Raw genomic sequence first — 17,015 nt, 5'->3', positions numbered from 1 at the left:
CTCCTGGGGAGATCAGATATAGTGAATGCAGAGTCCTGGGGAGATCAGATATAGTGAATGCAGAGTCCTGAGGAGATCAGATATAGTGAGTGCAGAGTCCTGGGGAGAGCAGATATAGTGAGTGCAGGCTCCTGGGGAGAGCAGATATAGTGAATGCAGGGTCCTGGGGAGATCAGATATAGTGAGTGCAGGCTCCTGGGGAGACCAGATATAGTGAGTGCAGGCTCCTGGGGAGAGCAGATATAGTGAATGCAGAGTCCTGGGGAGATCAGATATAGTGAGTGCAGGCTCCTGGGGAGAGCAGATATAGTGAATGCAGAGTCCTGGGGAGAGCAGATATAGTGAATGCAGGGTCCTGGGGAGATCAGATATAGTGAGTGCAGAGTCCTGAGAGGAGCAGATATAGTGAATGCAGGTTCCTGGGGAGATCAGATATAGTGAATGCAGAGTCCTGGGGAGAGCAGATATAGTGAATGCAGGTTCCTGGGGAGAGCAGATATAGTGAATGCAGAGTCCTGGGGAGATCAGATATAGTGAATGCAGAGTCCTGAGAGGAGCAGATATAGTGAATGCAGGGTCCTGGGGAGAGCAGATATAGTGACTGCAGAGTCCTGGGGAGAGCAGATATAGTGAATGCAGAGTCCTGGGGAGATCAGATATAGTAAATGCAGGCTCCTGGGGAGATCAGATATAGTGAATGCAGGCTCCTGGGGAGATCAGATATAGTGAATGCAGGTTCCTGGGGAGATCAGATATAGTGAATGCAGGTTCCTGGGGAGAGCAGATATAGTGAGTGCAGGCTCCTGGGGAGATCAGATATAGTGAATGCAGAGTCCTGGGGAGATCAGATATAGTAAATGCAGGCTCCTGGGGAGATCAGATATAGTGAATGCAGGCTCCTGGGGAGATCAGATATAGTGAATGCAGGTTCCTGGGGAGATCAGATATAGTGAATGCAGGTTCCTGGGGAGAGCAGATATAGTGAGTGCAGGCTCCTGGGGAGATCAGATATAGTGAATGCAGAGTCCTGGGGAGATCAGATATAGTGAGTGCAGAGTCCTGGGGAGAGCAGATATAGTGAGTGCAGGCTCCTGGGGAGATCAGATATAGTGAGTGCAGGCTCCTGGGGAGATCAGATATAGTGAATGCAGAGTCCTGGGGAGATCAGATATAGTGAGTGCAGAGTCCTGGGGAGAGCAGATATAGTGAGTGCAGGCTCCTGGGGAGATCAGATATAGTGAATGCAGAGTCCTGGGGAGAATAGATATAGTGCATGCAGAGTCCTGGGGAGATCAGATATAGTGAGTGCAGAGTCCTGGGGAGAGCAGATATAGTGAATGCAGAGTCCTGGGGAGAGCAGATATAGTGAATGCAGAGTCCTGGGGAGATCAGATATAGTGAATGCAGAGTCATGGGGAGATCAGATATAGTGAATGCAGAGTCCTGGGGAGAGCAGATATAGTGAGTGCAGAGTCCTGGGGAGATCAGATATAGTGAATGCAGGGTCCTGGGGAGAGCAGATATAGTGAATGCCGAGTCCTGGGGAGATCAGATATAGTGAATGCAGGTTCCTGGGGAGAGCAGATATAGTGAGTGCAGGCTCCTGGGGAGATCAGATATAGTGAGTGCAGAGTCCTGGGGAGATCAGATATAGTGAGTGCAGAGTCCTGGGGAGAGCAGATATAGTGAGTGCAGAGTCCTGGGGAGAGCAGATATAGTGAATGCAGAGTCCTGGGGAGATCAGATATAGTGAGTGCAGAGTCCTGGGGAGAGCAGATATAGTGAGTGCAGAGTCCTGGGGAGAGCAGATATAGTGAGTGCAGGGTCCTGGGGAGAGCAGATATAGTGACTGCAGGGTCCTGGGTTTAGTAACACTTCAACCCCCTTCCTGCCCAGGCCAATTTTCAGCTTTCACCGCTGTCACACTTTGAATGACAATTACGCGGTCATGTAACACTGTACTCATAGGACATTTTTATAATTTTTTTCACACAAATAAAGATTTATTTTGGTGGTGTTTAATCACTGCTGTTTTTTTGCTTAACCACTTGCCGCCCGCCATATAGCAGAATGACGGCGGCAAAATGGTTTTAATATCCGGACCGGACGTCATATGACGTGATCAGGATATTAAGCCGCTGCGCGCCCCCGGGGGCGCGCATCGCGGCGATCGTTGTTGTGGGGTGTCAGTCTGACACACCGCAACTATGATCTCGGTAAAGAGTCTCTGACGGAGACTCTTTATCATGTGATCAGCCGTGTCCAATCACAGCTGATCACAGTGTAAATAGGAAGAGCCGGTGATCGGCTTTTCCTCACTCCTGTCTGTCAGACGCGAGTAGAGGAGAGCCGATCGGCTGCTCTTCTGACGGGGGGGGTCTGTGCTGATCGATTATCAGCGCCGTCCCCCTGAGGATGCCCACACTGGACCACCAGGGAGGCCAACAGACCACCAGGGATGCCCAGCACCAGGTATGCCCCCCTAGACCACCAGGGATGCCAGTCAGTGCCCACAATGGGCATCACTAATTGCCATGCATTACTGTTTGTGCCCATCCATGCTGCCTATCAGTGCCTATCCGTGCCGCCTATCAGTGCCCATCCATGCTGCTATCAGTGCCCATCCGTGCCGCCTATCAGTGCCCATCCGTGCCGCCTATCAGTGCCCATCCGTGCCGCCTATCAGTGCCCATCCGTGCCGCCTATCAGTGCCCATCCATGCTGCCTATCAGTGCCCATCCATGCCACCTATCCATGCCGCCCATCCATGTCAATCCGTGCCACCTATCAGTGCCTATTTGCGCCACCTATCAGTGTCTATCTGTGTCGCATATCAGTGCCGCCTATCAGTGCCACTTCATTGGTGCCCATCAGTGCCACCTCATCAGTGCCCGTCACTGCAGCCCCGTCAGTGCCCATCAGTAGAGAAGAAAACTTACTTATTTACAAAGTTTTGTAACTGAAACAAAAAAAAAACATGTTTTTTTCAAACTTTTGGGTCTTTTTTTATTTGTTTAGCAGAAAATAAAAATCCCCAGAGGTGATGAAATACCACCAAAAGAAATCTCTATTTGTGGAAACAAAATGATAAAAATTTCATTTGGGTACAGTGTAGCATGACCGCGCAATTGTCATTCAAAGTGCGACAGCGCTGAAAGCTCAAAATTGGTCTGGGCAGGAAGGTGTTTAAGTGCCCCCTGGTATTAAAGTGGTTAAAAAAAAAAAAAAAAAAAACGGTTTCATAGTTTGTTATAAAATTTTGAAAATAGGTGATTTTCTCCTTCATGGATGTGCGCTGATGAGATAGCACTGTTGGGCACTGATTGGCTGCACAGATAGGCACTGATGGACTCTGATAGGCGGCACTGGTGGAGACTCATGAGGCAGCAATGGTGAGCACTGATGGGCGGCACTGATGGGCACTGGTTAGCTGCATTGGTGGACTCTGATAGGCGGCACTGGTGGACACTCATGAGGCAGCAATGGTGAGCATTAATGGGCGGCACTGATGGGCACTGGTTAGCTGCATTGGTGGACTCTGATAGGCGGCACTGGTGGACACTCATGAGGCAGCAATGGTGAGCACTGATGGGCGGCACTGATGGGCACTGGTTAGCTGCATTGGTGGACTCTGATAGGCGGCACTGGTGGACACTCATGAGGCAGCAATGGTGAGCACTGATGGGCGGCACTGATGGGCACTGGTTAGCTGCATTGGTGGACTCTGATAGGCGGCACTGGTGGACACTCATGAGGCAGCAATGGTGAGCATTAATGGGCGGCACTGATGGGCACTGGTTAGCTGCATTGGTGGACTCTGATAGGCGGCACTGGTGGACACTCATGAGGCAGCAATGGTGAGCACTGATGGGCGGCAAAGATGGGCACTGGTTAGCAGCATTGATGGGTACTGATAAGTGGCACTAGTGGGCACTGATATGCACCTGCAGTTGGCACTGGTGGACACTGATAGATCGCACTGGTGGGCACTGATAGGCGGCACTGGTGGACACTCATGAGGCAGCAATGGTGAGCACTGATGGGCGGCAAAGATGGGCACTGGTTAGCAGCATTGATGAGTACTGATAAGTAGCACTAGTGGGCACTGATATGCACCTGCAGTTGGCACTGGTGGGCACTGATAGGGGGCACTGATATGCACCTGCAGGTGGCATTGGTGGGCACAATTGTCCCTCTGACAAGCCAGCGATCGGCTTTTTTTCCACCCTGTAAGCGGGAACAGCCGCATCTCATTGACTTGGTGATCACGGAGCATGCAGGCCGCTCATGCACGGGAGGATGTCTGTTGATGTCTTCCTGGGCAATTAAGGCCCGTGTTGTGCCCGTCATTTGGCTATAGCGTGGGTGGGAGGTGATTAATGTTTGTGCATTAACAAATCATTTTATAGGATTTACGAATCTAATCATTAGAATCTCATGGGGACAAAGAGAAGGCTAACTTATTAAATACTTTCTTCAGCTCTGTGTATACAAAGGAGCATGGGGGAGTGCATGTCCCTAATGGGGGTGGTAGTGACACAGCCCCAAATCCACAATGGCTCATAAGTGATATGGTCCAGAAATATTTGGACAGAATAAAGGTGGATAAAGCACCTGGACCTGATGGCATCCACCCACGGATTCTAAAAGAATTGAGCTCTGTAATTTCAAAGCCATTGTATCTAATTTTTGGGGACTTGTTAATGACAGGAATAGTACCACTGGATTGGCGCAGGGCCAATGTGGTGCCTATGTTTAAAAAGGGAACAAAGTCTTTACCAAGTAACTATAGACCTGTTAGTTTAACTTCTATAGTTGGGAAGATACTGGAGGGATTAATAAAAGACCACATAGACGAGTTCTTGCAGGAAAAAAATATTTTAAGCAACAGACAGCATGGATTCATGAAAAACAGAAGTTGTCAGACAAACCTGATTTCTTTTTATGAGGTGGTAAGTAAAACCTTGGACAGAGGGGTGGCGGTGGACGTGGTATACTTGGACAGAGGGGGTGGCGGTGGACGTGGTATACTTGGACAGAGGGGTGGCGGAGGATGTGGTATACTTGGACAGAGGGGGTGGCGGTGGACGTGGTATACTTGGACAGAGGGGTGGCGGAGGATGTGGTATACTTGGACAGAGGGGTGGCGGTGGACGTGGTATACTTGGATAGAGGGGTGGCAGTGGACGTGGTATACTTGGACAAAGGGGTGGCGGTGGACGTGGTATACTTGGACAGAGGGGTGGCGGTGGACGTGGTATACTTGGACAGAGGGGTGGCGGTGGACGTGGTATACTTGGACAGAGGGGTGGCGGTGGACGTGGTATACTTGGACAGAGGGGGTGGCGGTGGACGTGGTATACTTGGACAGAGGGGGTGGCGGTGGACGTGGTATACTTGGACAGAGGGGGTGGCGGTGGACGTGGTATACTTGGACAGAGGGGGTGGCGGTGGACGTGGTATACTTGGACAGAGGGGTGGCGGTGGACGTGGTATACTTGGACAGAGGGGTGGCGGAGGATGTGGTATACTTGGACAGAGGGGGTGGCGGTGGACGTGGTATACTTGGACAGAGGGGTGGCGGAGGATGTGGTATACTTGGACAGAGGGGTGGCGGTGGACGTGGTATACTTGGATAGAGGGGTGGCAGTGGACGTGGTATACTTGGACAAAGGGGTGGCGGTGGACGTGGTATACTTGGACAGAGGGGTGGCGGTGGACGTGGTATACTTGGACAGAGGGGTGGCGGTGGACGTGGTATACTTGGACAGAGGGGTGGCGGTGGACGTGGTATACTTGGACAGAGGGGGTGGCGGTGGACGTGGTATACTTGGACAGAGGGGGTGGCGGTGGACGTGGTATACTTGGACAGAGGGGGTGGCGGTGGACGTGGTATACTTGGACAGAGGGGGTGGCGGTGGACGTGGTATACTTGGACAGAGGGGTGGCGGTGGACGTGGTATACTTGGACAGAGGGGTGGCGTAATTTGGGGGGTATTTGTACTTTCCTGACTTGTTTGGGTCGCAGGAAATGAGATCGGCCACCAGTACATCAGGTGTGATCAATTTTTTTATGATTCGCACCACAGCTTGTAGACTCTCTAACTTTCTCAAAGACCAAATTATATCCACTAATTTGGGTTATTTTTACCAAAGATATGTAGCAGTATAAATTGTGGCCAAAATTTATGAAGAAAAATTAATCATTTGCAAAATTTTATCACATAAACTAAGAAAAATTTATTTTTTTCCAAAATTTTCTGTGTTTTTTCATTTATAGCACAAAAAATAAAAAACCCCAGAGGTGATCAAATACCACCAAAAGAAAGCTCTATTTGTCATCGATGATTTTGCTTCTATGAAAGCCAGAAAGGTTTCTTTGTGATTATGTCATAATACAGGAATACCCCACTTTTAAGTACACAATGGGGGTTTATTTACTAAAGCTGGAAAGTGCAAAATCAGGCTCACTTCTACACAGAAACCAATCAGCTTCTAACCTTGGCTTGTTCAATTAAGCTTTGGTAATAAAACCTGGTTTCTATGCAGAAGTGAGCCTGATTTTGCACTTTCCAGCTTTATGTTAACCACTTCAGCCCCGGACCATTTTGCTGGTCAAAGACCAGGCCCCTTTTTGCGATTCGGCACTGCGTCGCTTTAACTGACAATTGCGCGGTCGTGCGACGTGGCTCCCAAACAAAATTGACGTTCTTTTTTTCCCACAAATAGAGCTTTCTTTTGGTGGTATTTGATCACCCCTGCGGTTTTTTATTTTTTGCGCTATAAACAAAAATAGAGCGACAATTTTGAAAAAAACACAATATTTATTACTTTTTGTTATAATAAATATCCCCCAAAAATATATAAAAAAAACATTTCTTTCCCTCAGTTTAAGCCGATACGTATTCTTCCACATATTTTTGGTTAAAAAAATCACAATAAGCGATTATTGATTGGTTTGCGCAAAAGTTATAGCGTTCACAAAATAGGGGATAATTTTATGGCATTTTTATTAATATTTTTTTTTACTAGTAATGGCGGCGATCAGCGATTTTTATTGTGACTGCGACATTGTGGTGGACACATCGGATATTTTTGACACATTTTTGGGACCATTGTCATTTATACAGCAATCAGTGCTATATAAATGCAGTGATTCCTGTGTAAATGACACTGGCAGTGAAGGGGTTAACCAGTGGGTGGCAGTGTAGGGGTTAAGTGTTCCTAGGGGTGTGTTACTAACTGTGGGGGGCTGGGCTTTCATTTAGTGAACACTGATCTCTGCTCCAATCACATGGAGCAGAGATCAGCGTCACTAGTTGCTAGGCAGAATGGAGAAATGCTGTTTACAACGCCATTTCTTCATTCGGCCGCACCGTGAGAGGATCGCGGGTATGCCCGCAACGATCGAGTCCGCGGGACCCGCGACCGGACTCACGGGGGTGCCGATCAGCACGGGAGCGCGCCGCCGCCGGCGCGCTCCCGATGGCAGGGCGACAAATTTAAAGGGACGTACAGGTACACCCATTTGCCTGCCCGTGCCATTCTGCCGACGTACATCGGTGTGCGCTGGTCGGGAACCGGTTAATAAACCCCACTGTGTACTTAAAAGTGGGGTACAAACTTTTTCATAGGGGTATACTTGACTGATGTCTGTTTGTTTGTTTTTTTGCACTTTTCATATTTCTATGTTATATGTTTTGCACTTTTATATATTAAAATTAACTCTGTTTCTATTGCAGTAATTTTACTTGTATTGTTTTAAATATATTCTTTGAAACAACATTGATTCTTTATTAAAAACGGGGGGGGGGGGGGGGGGGCGCAGTTTGCCATCTTCGTCCTGGGCAACAAATGGCCTTGTCCCAGCACTGACTTGGACAAAGGGGTGGCTGTGGACGTGGTATACTTGGACAGAGGGGTGGCGGTGGACCTGGTATAATTGGACAGAGGGGTGCTGGTGGACGTGGTATACTTGGACAGAGGGGTGCTGGTGGACGTGGTATAATTGGACAGAGGGGTGCTGGTGGACGTGGTATACTTGGACAGAGGGGTGCTGGTGGACGTGGTATAATTGGACAGAGGGGTGCTGGTGGACGTGGTATAATTGGACAGAGGGGTGCTGGTGGACGTGGTATACTTGGACAGAGGGGTGCTGGTGGACGTGGTATAATTGGACAGAGGGGTGCTGGTGGACGTGGTATAATTGGACAGAGGGGTGCTGGTGGACGTGGTATACATGGACAGAGGGGTGCTGGTGGACGTGGTATACTTGGACAGAGGGGTGGCGGTGGACGTGGTATACTTGGACAGAGGGGTGGCGGTGGACGTGGTATACTTGGACAGAGGGGTGCTGGTGGACGTGGTATACATGGACAGAGGGGTGCTGGTGGACGTGGTATACTTGGACAGAGGGGTGGCGGTGGACGTGGTATACTTGGACAGAGGGGTGGCGGTGGATGTGGTATACTTGGACAGAGGGATGGCGGTGGATGTGGTATACTTGGACAGAGGGGTGGCAGTGTACATGGTATACTTGGATTTTGCAAAAGCGTTGGATACAGTTCCGCACACACGGCTCGTGTGTAAGGCAAAGTCTTCAGGTTTGGAAAGATCAGTTTGTAAATGGATAGAAAACTGTCTAAAAGACAGAATTCAGAGAGTCGTGGTTAAAGAGGAAGTAAAGGTAAATATTTTTTTTTAAAAGCACACCCTGTAAGGCAAAGGCATAATGAGCTAGTATGCATAGCATACTAGCTCATTATGAATAACTTACCTGAGAACGAAGCCCCCGAAGCGGTCCTCCGTCTTCCTCTTCGCCGCTGCCATGGATCCCGGAGCAACTTCCGGGTCTCGCGGCTCCGGCACTGTGATTCGCTGTAGCCGTGATGACGTCACTCTCGTGCATGCGCACAGGAGCCGACACTCGCGGCATATCACCATGATCTGCGGCCTGGCCAGTGCGCCTGCTCGCCGCTGTCTACGACGCATGCGCCGTAGACAGCGGTGGCTGTCTTCAGGTAAATATCTCCTAAACCGTATAGGTTTAGGAGATATTTCTTGGACCTACAGGTAAGCCTTAATCTAGGCTTACCTGTAGGTCAAAATTGGTTGTAAGGGTTTCCAACCACTTTAATGATTCTTACTCTGAATGGTGTAAGGTTATCAGTGGTGTACCCCAAGGTTCAGTGCTGGGACCCTTACTTTTTAATATTGGGTCTGGGATCAAAAGTAACATTTTCGTCTTTGCAGATGACACCAAACTATGCGGTGGAATAACGTCCTTACAGGATGTCTCCAATTTACAAGCCGACCTCAATGCTCTGTCTAATTGGGCGACTATGTGGCAGATGAGGTTTAATGTTGAGAAATGTAAAGTTCTGCACTTGGGGGCTAAGAATATGCATCATACATACTAGGGGGAGTACAACCGGGGGGATCCATAGTGGAGAAGGATCTGGGGGGATCCATAGTGGAGAAGGATCTGGGGGGATCCATAGTGGAGAAGGATCTGGGGTGATCCATAGTGGAGAAGGATCTGGGGGAGTCCATAGTGGAGAAGGATCTGGGAGGATCCATAGTGGAGAAGGATCTGGGGGGATCCATAGTGGAGAAGGATCTGGGGGGATCCATAGTGGAGAAGGATCTGGGGGGATCCATAGTGGAGAAGGATCTGGGAGGGTCCATAGTGGAGAAGGATCTGGGAGGATCCATAGTGGAGAAGGATCTGGGAGGGTCCATAGTGGAGAAGGATCTGGGAGGGTCCATAGTGGAGAAGGATCTGGGAGGGTCCATAGTGGAGAAGGATCTGGGAGGGTCCATAGTGGAGAAGGATCTGGGGGAGTCAATGGTGGAGAAGGATCTGGGGGGAGTCCATGGTGGAGAAGGATCTGGGGGAGTCAATGGTGGAGAAGGATCTGGGAGGATCCATGGTGGAGAAGGATCTGGGAGGATCCATAGTGGAGAAGGATCTGGGGGGATCCATAGTGGAGAAGGATCTGGGGGGGTCCATGGTGGAGAAGGATCTGAGGGGATCCATAGTGGAGAAGGATCTGGGGGAGTCCATGGTGGAGAAGGATCTGGGAGGGTCCATAGTGGAGAAGGATCTGGGGGGATCCATAGTGGAGAAGGATCTGGGGGGATCCATAGTGGAGAAGGATCTGGGGGATTCATAGTGGAGAAGGATCTGGGGGTTTTGGTAGATCATAAGCTCAATAATAACATGCAATGCCAAGCTGCGGTTTCCAAAGCGAGCAAAGTCCTTTCTTGTATAAGAGAGGTATGTACTCCAGAGAGAGAGATATCATCTGTACAAATCATTAGTAAGACCTCATCTGGAATATGCCGTTCAGTTTTGGGCTCCAGTTCTCAAAAAGGATATCGGGGGAACATTTTTGAAATAAAGTTGAATAATTCAGAGTGCGGCTATCCAGCTACATCTTTTCTACTTGGGTATATGGGATTGTATGATATTATTTTTTTTATTTTTTTTTGTGGTTGAACTGGATGGACTTGTGTATTTTTTCAACCTGACTAACTATGTAACTATGTATATAAAGACCATTATTTTACAGCTTATATCAGCCATGTTTGTTTATTTTAAATCTGCCCCTTTTGTTACTATAAGAACTGGTGATCCTGCCATGAAGGTCCTTGGTTGGGCACTTCCTAATAGAGGGTGACAACGCTCTGCCTCCTAATTGTACTCTTGCGTTGTCACCCTCCCTTATGGGCTTCTGATGGAGACCACAAGAAGCTGTTTTCATACACGTGACTCGGGCGCGGTCCACTGTTTGTCACCATCAGAAAACCCATCCTGAGAAATCGCATGCCGCCATCGCCGGAGGACACGTAGACTGAAATCGGTTGCAAAGAGGCTGCAGGAGATCAGTAAATACCAAACCAGGCGTACGTCTGTGCGCAACACTTTATTAAATTATCTATTTCATATTGTGGTTCAAGTAAACATTTTCCAGGTCAGGTTGGGAGTACACAACAAGGTAAAGAGGGAGAGGCAGCAAAAAAGGTTGAACAGAAGGTACAATTCAGGAGGAACACAAGTGTGAACAGTGCGTGGTTCAAGCTGCAGGAATACTGTACTGGTTACGCCCAGGGACTGGTGGCTCGCCGGAGATCTGCAGGGTAAAAAAAAAGGAGGAAAGCATTTTAAAAATCAAGATTTAAAGCAAAATGCCCCCCCCCCCCACCCCCCTCAAAAAAAATCTGCATTCTGGGTGTACTAGGAAAGGTTTAATATGCAACCTTCGTTCTTGTCCAGGACCCTGGCGGAAGGATTGGGCTCCTCCTTGGCCCGGCTGTGACAAGCCTTTCAGCCACAACTGGCACATTTTCCCCATAGCTCTAGAGCAAGGTTCTCCAAACTTTCTAAACAAAGGGCCAGCTTACTGTCCTTCAGACTTTAGAAGGGCTAAACCTTGCCCATTGGGAGTAGAAATTGTCCTGGCACATCAGTGGGAGTAAATGAACGGTGCCCCATCTTTGATACTAGGGGTAGGAATAGTGCCCCATTTTTGGTGTCAGTAGGAGGAATAATGCCCCTACAATTGGTGTCATTGGGAGCAATAGTTCCCCAAAGGGCCAGATAAAGGCAAGTAAAGGGTTGCATTCAGCCCCCCCCGGGCTGCAGTTTGGAGACCACTGCTCTGGAGTACTCAAGATGGGGTGCAAATCTTGCATTGCTCACCCCGTACTAGATTAACCATTGGAGAATACATCACCAGCATGGCAGCAATGGTACTTCAGCTAAACCGCTAAGCCTGGTTTATTACAACCATGTTTTATCTAGGGCAGTGATGGTGAACCTTGGCTCTCCAGATGTTTTGGAACTACATTTCCCATGATGCTCAACTGCACTGCAGAGTGCATGAGCATCATGGGAAATGTAGTTCCAAAACATCTGGGGTGCCGAGGTTCACCATCACTGATCTAAGGGAAGAACTTTGAGTCAGCATCATGGATAGTACCCACTAGAAAAAATAAGAGGAAAGAGGGTGCTCTGGCCTAGTGCATAATCCCACAAACTTTTATTAGGAATGTGATAAAAAGTGCAACTCAGACACTCTCCGTGGCTATACATTTCCAGATTGACGGATGACCCAAGTATTGGGGGGACCTCACCGTAATCTTTGCAGGCTGACACGTTTCGGAGGAATCTCCATCCAAGCTTGGCTTTAATGAAGGACATTCATTTGAAATGCGTCAGCTCCCCTTGGGTCAGTCTGGAAATGTATAGCCACAGAGCATGGGCAGATGAGCGCTGTAATTATCTATCCTTGTGAGTAGTACTTTTTTATCACATTCTTAATAAACTTTTGTAGGATAATGCACTTGGTCAGTGTGCCCCCTTTTCTCTTATTTTTCTAGCAGTTTGAGGAAAACCCCAGTCCTAGAGGCCAGCAAGGCTTCAAGAGATATTTCCCATTGGGCTAGGACATCCTCCATTCCTAGTGGGCAGCAAGGCTTCGAGAGATATTTCCCATTGGGCTGGGACAACCCCAGTCCTAGAGGCCAGCAAGGCTTCAAGAGATATTTCCCATTGAGCTAGGACAGCCCCAGTCCTACAAGCCAGTAAGGCTTCGAGAGATATTTCACATTGGGCTAGGACATCCTCAGTCCTACAGGCCAGTAAGGCTTCGAGAGATATTTCACATTGGGCTAGGACATCCTCAGTCCTACAGGCCAGTAAGGCTTCGAGAGATATTTCACATTGGGCTAGGACATCCTCAGTCCTACAGGCCAGTAAGGCTTCAAGAGATATTTCCCATTGGGCTAAGACAACCCGAGTCTTAGAGGGCAGCAAGGCTTCAAGAGATATTTCCCATTGGGCTAGGACATCCCCAGCCCTAGAGGGCAGCAAGGCTTCAAGAGATATTTCCCATTGGGCTAGGACATCCCCAGTCCTAGAGGGCAGCAAGGCTTCAAGAGATATTTCCCATTGGGCTAGGACATCCCCAGTCCTACAAGCCAGTAAGGCTTCGAGAGATATTTCACATTGGGCTAAGACAACCCGAGTCCTAGAGGGCAGCAAGGCTTCAAGAGATATTTCCCATTGGGCTAGGACACCCCCCAGTCCTAGAGGGCAGCAAGGCTTCAAGAGATATTTCCCATTGGGCTAAGACAACCCGAGTCCTAGAGGGCAGCAAGGCTTCAAGAGATATTTCCCATTGGGCTAAGACATCCTCCAGTCCTAGAGACCAGCAAGGCTACAAGAGATATTTCCCATTGGGCTAGGACATCCCCAGTCCTACAAGCCAGTAAGGCTTCGAGAGATATTTCACATTGGGCTAAGACAACCCGAGTCCTAGAGGGCAGCAAGGCTTCAAGAGATATTTCCCATTGGGCTAGGACACCCCCCAGTCCTAGAGGGCAGCAAGGCTTCAAGAGATATTTCCCATTGGGCTAAGACAACCCGAGTCCTAGAGGGCAGCAAGGCTTCAAGAGATATTTCCCATTGGGCTAAGACATCCTCCAGTCCTAGAGACCAGCAAGGCTACAAGAGATATTTCCCATTGGGCTAGGACAACCCCAGTCCTACAGGGCAGCAAGGCTACAAGAGATATTTTCCATTAGGATAGGACAATCCCAGCCCTAGAGGGCAGCAAGACTTCAAGAGATATTTCCCATCGGGCTATCTTACTCATGGGCAGGAGATTATTGGTGTTGTTCATGTATAGTACCCAACCTGACAGGATCAAGACCCGACAAACACCACCCAAAATTTTCAGTGAGGTTCGAATTTATGGAGAGCTTAATGTAAAAAGTAGCAATACTTCCAAACTGCAGCCATCATCTGTTGCCCTTGATAGTTTGACGTCTGCCCCAACTTAGAGTAAACTTAACTTGGAGCTAAGCTTTGCCCTCACATGCTTAACAGTCCAGGGTGTTTGAGCCTCTGAGCCCAACAAAGGGCTTGAGTTGGCGCCTTAAAGAGAAATTTAAGGCATAGACGAATGTAACTGTATTTACCATATCTGGCCAATGCCCCTGGGAGCTGGAAATCACCGAAGTAGACACTGCTACTACTCCAGTCATCTCCGATTCCAGGTCCCATTCTGAGTGGCTGACCTGCTGCATTCTGAACACGGGTGGCTCCTCGGCACGGGTGCCATTCAAAGAAAGCTTTACATTTTCTGAAGGAATGCAAAGTGTTCTCTGATTGAACGAGGTGAAGAGCATGATGTCACCACCCAGCCTCTCCAATCAGAGGAGACTTTGCATCCCTTCATAACATGCCAACCTTTCTTTGAACGGCGCCCATGTTGAGCGGCCTCTCTTCTATGTTCAGAATGCAGCAGGCCAACCCCTCAGCATTGGGACCTGGAAACAAGTGGCGGAAAAGGGATGTCTCATCAATATTCCCGCTGCTCCTTCAACATCCAGTCACATGCTGGGGGCAGTGCGGTGACCAGACTATACTGATAAACTGCTCGCTTGCACTGAGTGGTGCAAATTTCAGGACTGGACAGATACAATTATAATTTCTGCAGCAGTTAAAATGGCTAAAAAGACGGAGAACTGAGCAGTCACATGACAGCTGATCACTCAGATCTCGGCCTCAGTCTCCGGCTCTCTGCTCTGCCCCTCCAGCACTCACTGGAGCATCAGCATCAGGCTTTGGAGGGGGGGGCGGGGGCAGCTGCCAGTCAGGCTACAAGGATCCCGACATTAAAGTCGGGATCCTTGCAGAGCCTTGACCAGCTCCCCAGCTTTAACCTGCTGTTGACTGAATCTGGGTCACTGGAGTGCAAAAGTAAGTGCACCCTGTGACCCAGAAGAGAAGTATGGGCCAAAAAAAAGCTTTGGCCCTACTTCTTGTACCGATTGCCTCATGTAGGAGTACGGCGGCAGAGCGGCCCTCCTGTGCTGGATCACGCATCTAGTAGCACTTCTAGATAGGGGCTTGTGTGCGCGTTGTACAGCGTCGCATGACCGCGCAACTGTCAGTTAACCACTTCCCACCCCTCGGGCCGTCATATTACGTCCTGGACTTTAAGTGGAGATATCTGAATGATGGGTGCAGCTACAGGCGTCATCCAGATATCATCTGTGCGTCGTAAGAACAATCATAGTGGCAGTTCAGCCGTTTGATCGTTCTTACAGGCGGCGGGAGGGGACGTCTCCCCCAACCCCCTCCTGCCACCCTCTGGTGCTTCTCCCGGCTTGCCCCTGCGATCGGCGAGCCGCAAAACGAATCGGTCGCCCCACTAGAAGTTGATCATAGAGATTTCTGGTGACCAGTCATCTCTGTGACCCTCAGAGGCCCGGGCGCGACGTTATGACGTCACGTCTGGGCCGGTGGAAGTAAACAATGCCGGGGACGTGGCTGGAAAGGCCGAGAGAGTTTTTTTTTTGATCTCAGGTCTTTCCAGCCTGGAGGAGAGATGTGGGGTCTTATAGATCCCACAGCTCTCCATAAAGAGGACCCGTCACACGCTATTCCTATTATTGCCACGTGCGTTACAGCGAGAGCAATAATTCTAGCCCAAGACCTCCTCTGTAACTACTCCAAACTGGTAAACTGAAAACATTGACGCCTATGGAGATTTTTAAGTACCGAAGTTTGGCGCCATTCCACGAGCGAGCGCAATTTTCAAGCACAACGTGTTAGGTATCTATTTACTCGGCGTAACATCATCTTTCACATTATACAAAAAAAATTGGTCTAACCTTACAGTTTTTTTTTGTTTTGTTTTTTATTCTTGTTTGAAAAATCGCTACGCAAATACTGTGTAACAAAAAAAGTTGCAACAACCGCCATTTTATTCCCTAGGGTCTCTGCTAAAAAAAAACATATATAATGCTTGGGGGGTTCCGAGTAATTTTCAAGAAAAAAAAATGATGATTTTTTTTTTTACATGTAGGAGCGAAGTGGCAGAATTTTCCCCCGGATGGGAAGCGGTGGCCTGGTCATGAAGGTGGGGGGGGGGGGGGTAAATCTTCTGGAAGTCATAGGGTTAAATGTGTATTCAGCTGTTTGGCTGGAATTCGATGCTGAGTGCACATCAGGGGGTCCTTCCATCCCTTACCTCCGAGTTACTTTTTCTTTACGGAAGTTCGGGTCTTTTCTCGCTCTGAAGACATTTTCTTGTTGACTTTTTCTTTTTTATCTTTCTTGGCATTTAAGTTCTCATAGAGGGTTCCCTCGTCTTTAGGCCTGCAAAATAAAGGATGGACAGATGTTGGAGCGTGCACATTTGGTGTGGTGAAGGCATACGATCGACGCTGGCGCAGGCGCACACAGAATATTACTTGGATGGGCTTCGCGTCACTTTCATCTTGGACATGGCGGGCGCAAGGTTCCCGTATTCTGACTCCACAGCCTTTGTTCTCTGCAAGGAAAAAAAGATAACCAATCATGTGATCCAATTGTTAGAAATTCGTTTCCTTATGAATCAAAATTCGGATGATTTTTTTTCGTTATTAGGAAATTCGGATGCATCCAAATATCTGAATGACGATAGTAAAAAACATTTAAAACGAATCCGAAAAATAACAAAAAAAACGAAATTTTGGACAAAATTCAGATCGAGTTTCAAGTTTTCGAACTTTGAATTCAAGTTCTTTTCAAATCAATTCAAAATTTTATTTGGATTTCCGAAGAGAATAAAATAGAATAGAAAATAAACCTCATCAAGGGCTCTTTTTGGTTTAATGGGCACACATTTCCAAAGACGCACTCCAAAATCTGGTGGAACGCCAAACTACGAGAGGGGATCTGGTAACATTGAAGAGGGGGTGGGGGGAATTGTATAGCAACTTAAAGACCGCAATACATATAAAAGTTTTGAGAATGACACAAATATTAATTTTCACAAAGTCTCCTCTCTCAGTGTTAGATCTTTTTGTCAGATGTTACTATGGGATACCGAAATATCATTACAAGCATTCCAGAAGTGTCAAAGGCTTTTATTGACAAAGACATGAAGTTTATGGAAATAAAGTCAATATTTTCAGTGTTGCCCCTTCTTTTGCAAGACCTCCGCAATTCCTCCCGG

General features: G+C 48.3%; 1 protein-coding gene across 1 annotated transcript in view; it reads right to left on the bottom strand.

Moving 5' to 3' along the window:
- Positions 1 to 10,913: 10,913 nt before the first annotated feature.
- Positions 10,914 to 17,015, bottom strand: part of PTPN6 (protein tyrosine phosphatase non-receptor type 6) — a 154,129-nt gene continuing 148,027 nt past the window's right edge. Inside the window, exons 14-16 of the mRNA XM_077467130.1 lie at positions 16,270 to 16,349; positions 16,047 to 16,174; positions 10,914 to 11,135 (exon numbers count right to left, since the gene is read on the bottom strand). Coding sequence (XP_077323256.1) covers positions 16,054 to 16,174; positions 16,270 to 16,349 — 201 coding nt within the window. The 3' untranslated portion in view covers positions 10,914 to 11,135; positions 16,047 to 16,053. The remainder of the gene's footprint in view (positions 11,136 to 16,046; positions 16,175 to 16,269; positions 16,350 to 17,015) is intronic.

Source organism: Lithobates pipiens, unplaced genomic scaffold (assembly GCF_037356315.1).
Source record: "Lithobates pipiens isolate NorthernLeopardFrog02 unplaced genomic scaffold, aLitPip1_a1.2 Scaffold_47, whole genome shotgun sequence".
Lineage (NCBI taxonomy): Eukaryota > Metazoa > Chordata > Amphibia > Anura > Ranidae > Lithobates > Lithobates pipiens.
The sequence above is the reverse complement of the archived record's forward strand: the minus strand, read 5'-3'. Positions and strand labels throughout refer to the sequence as shown.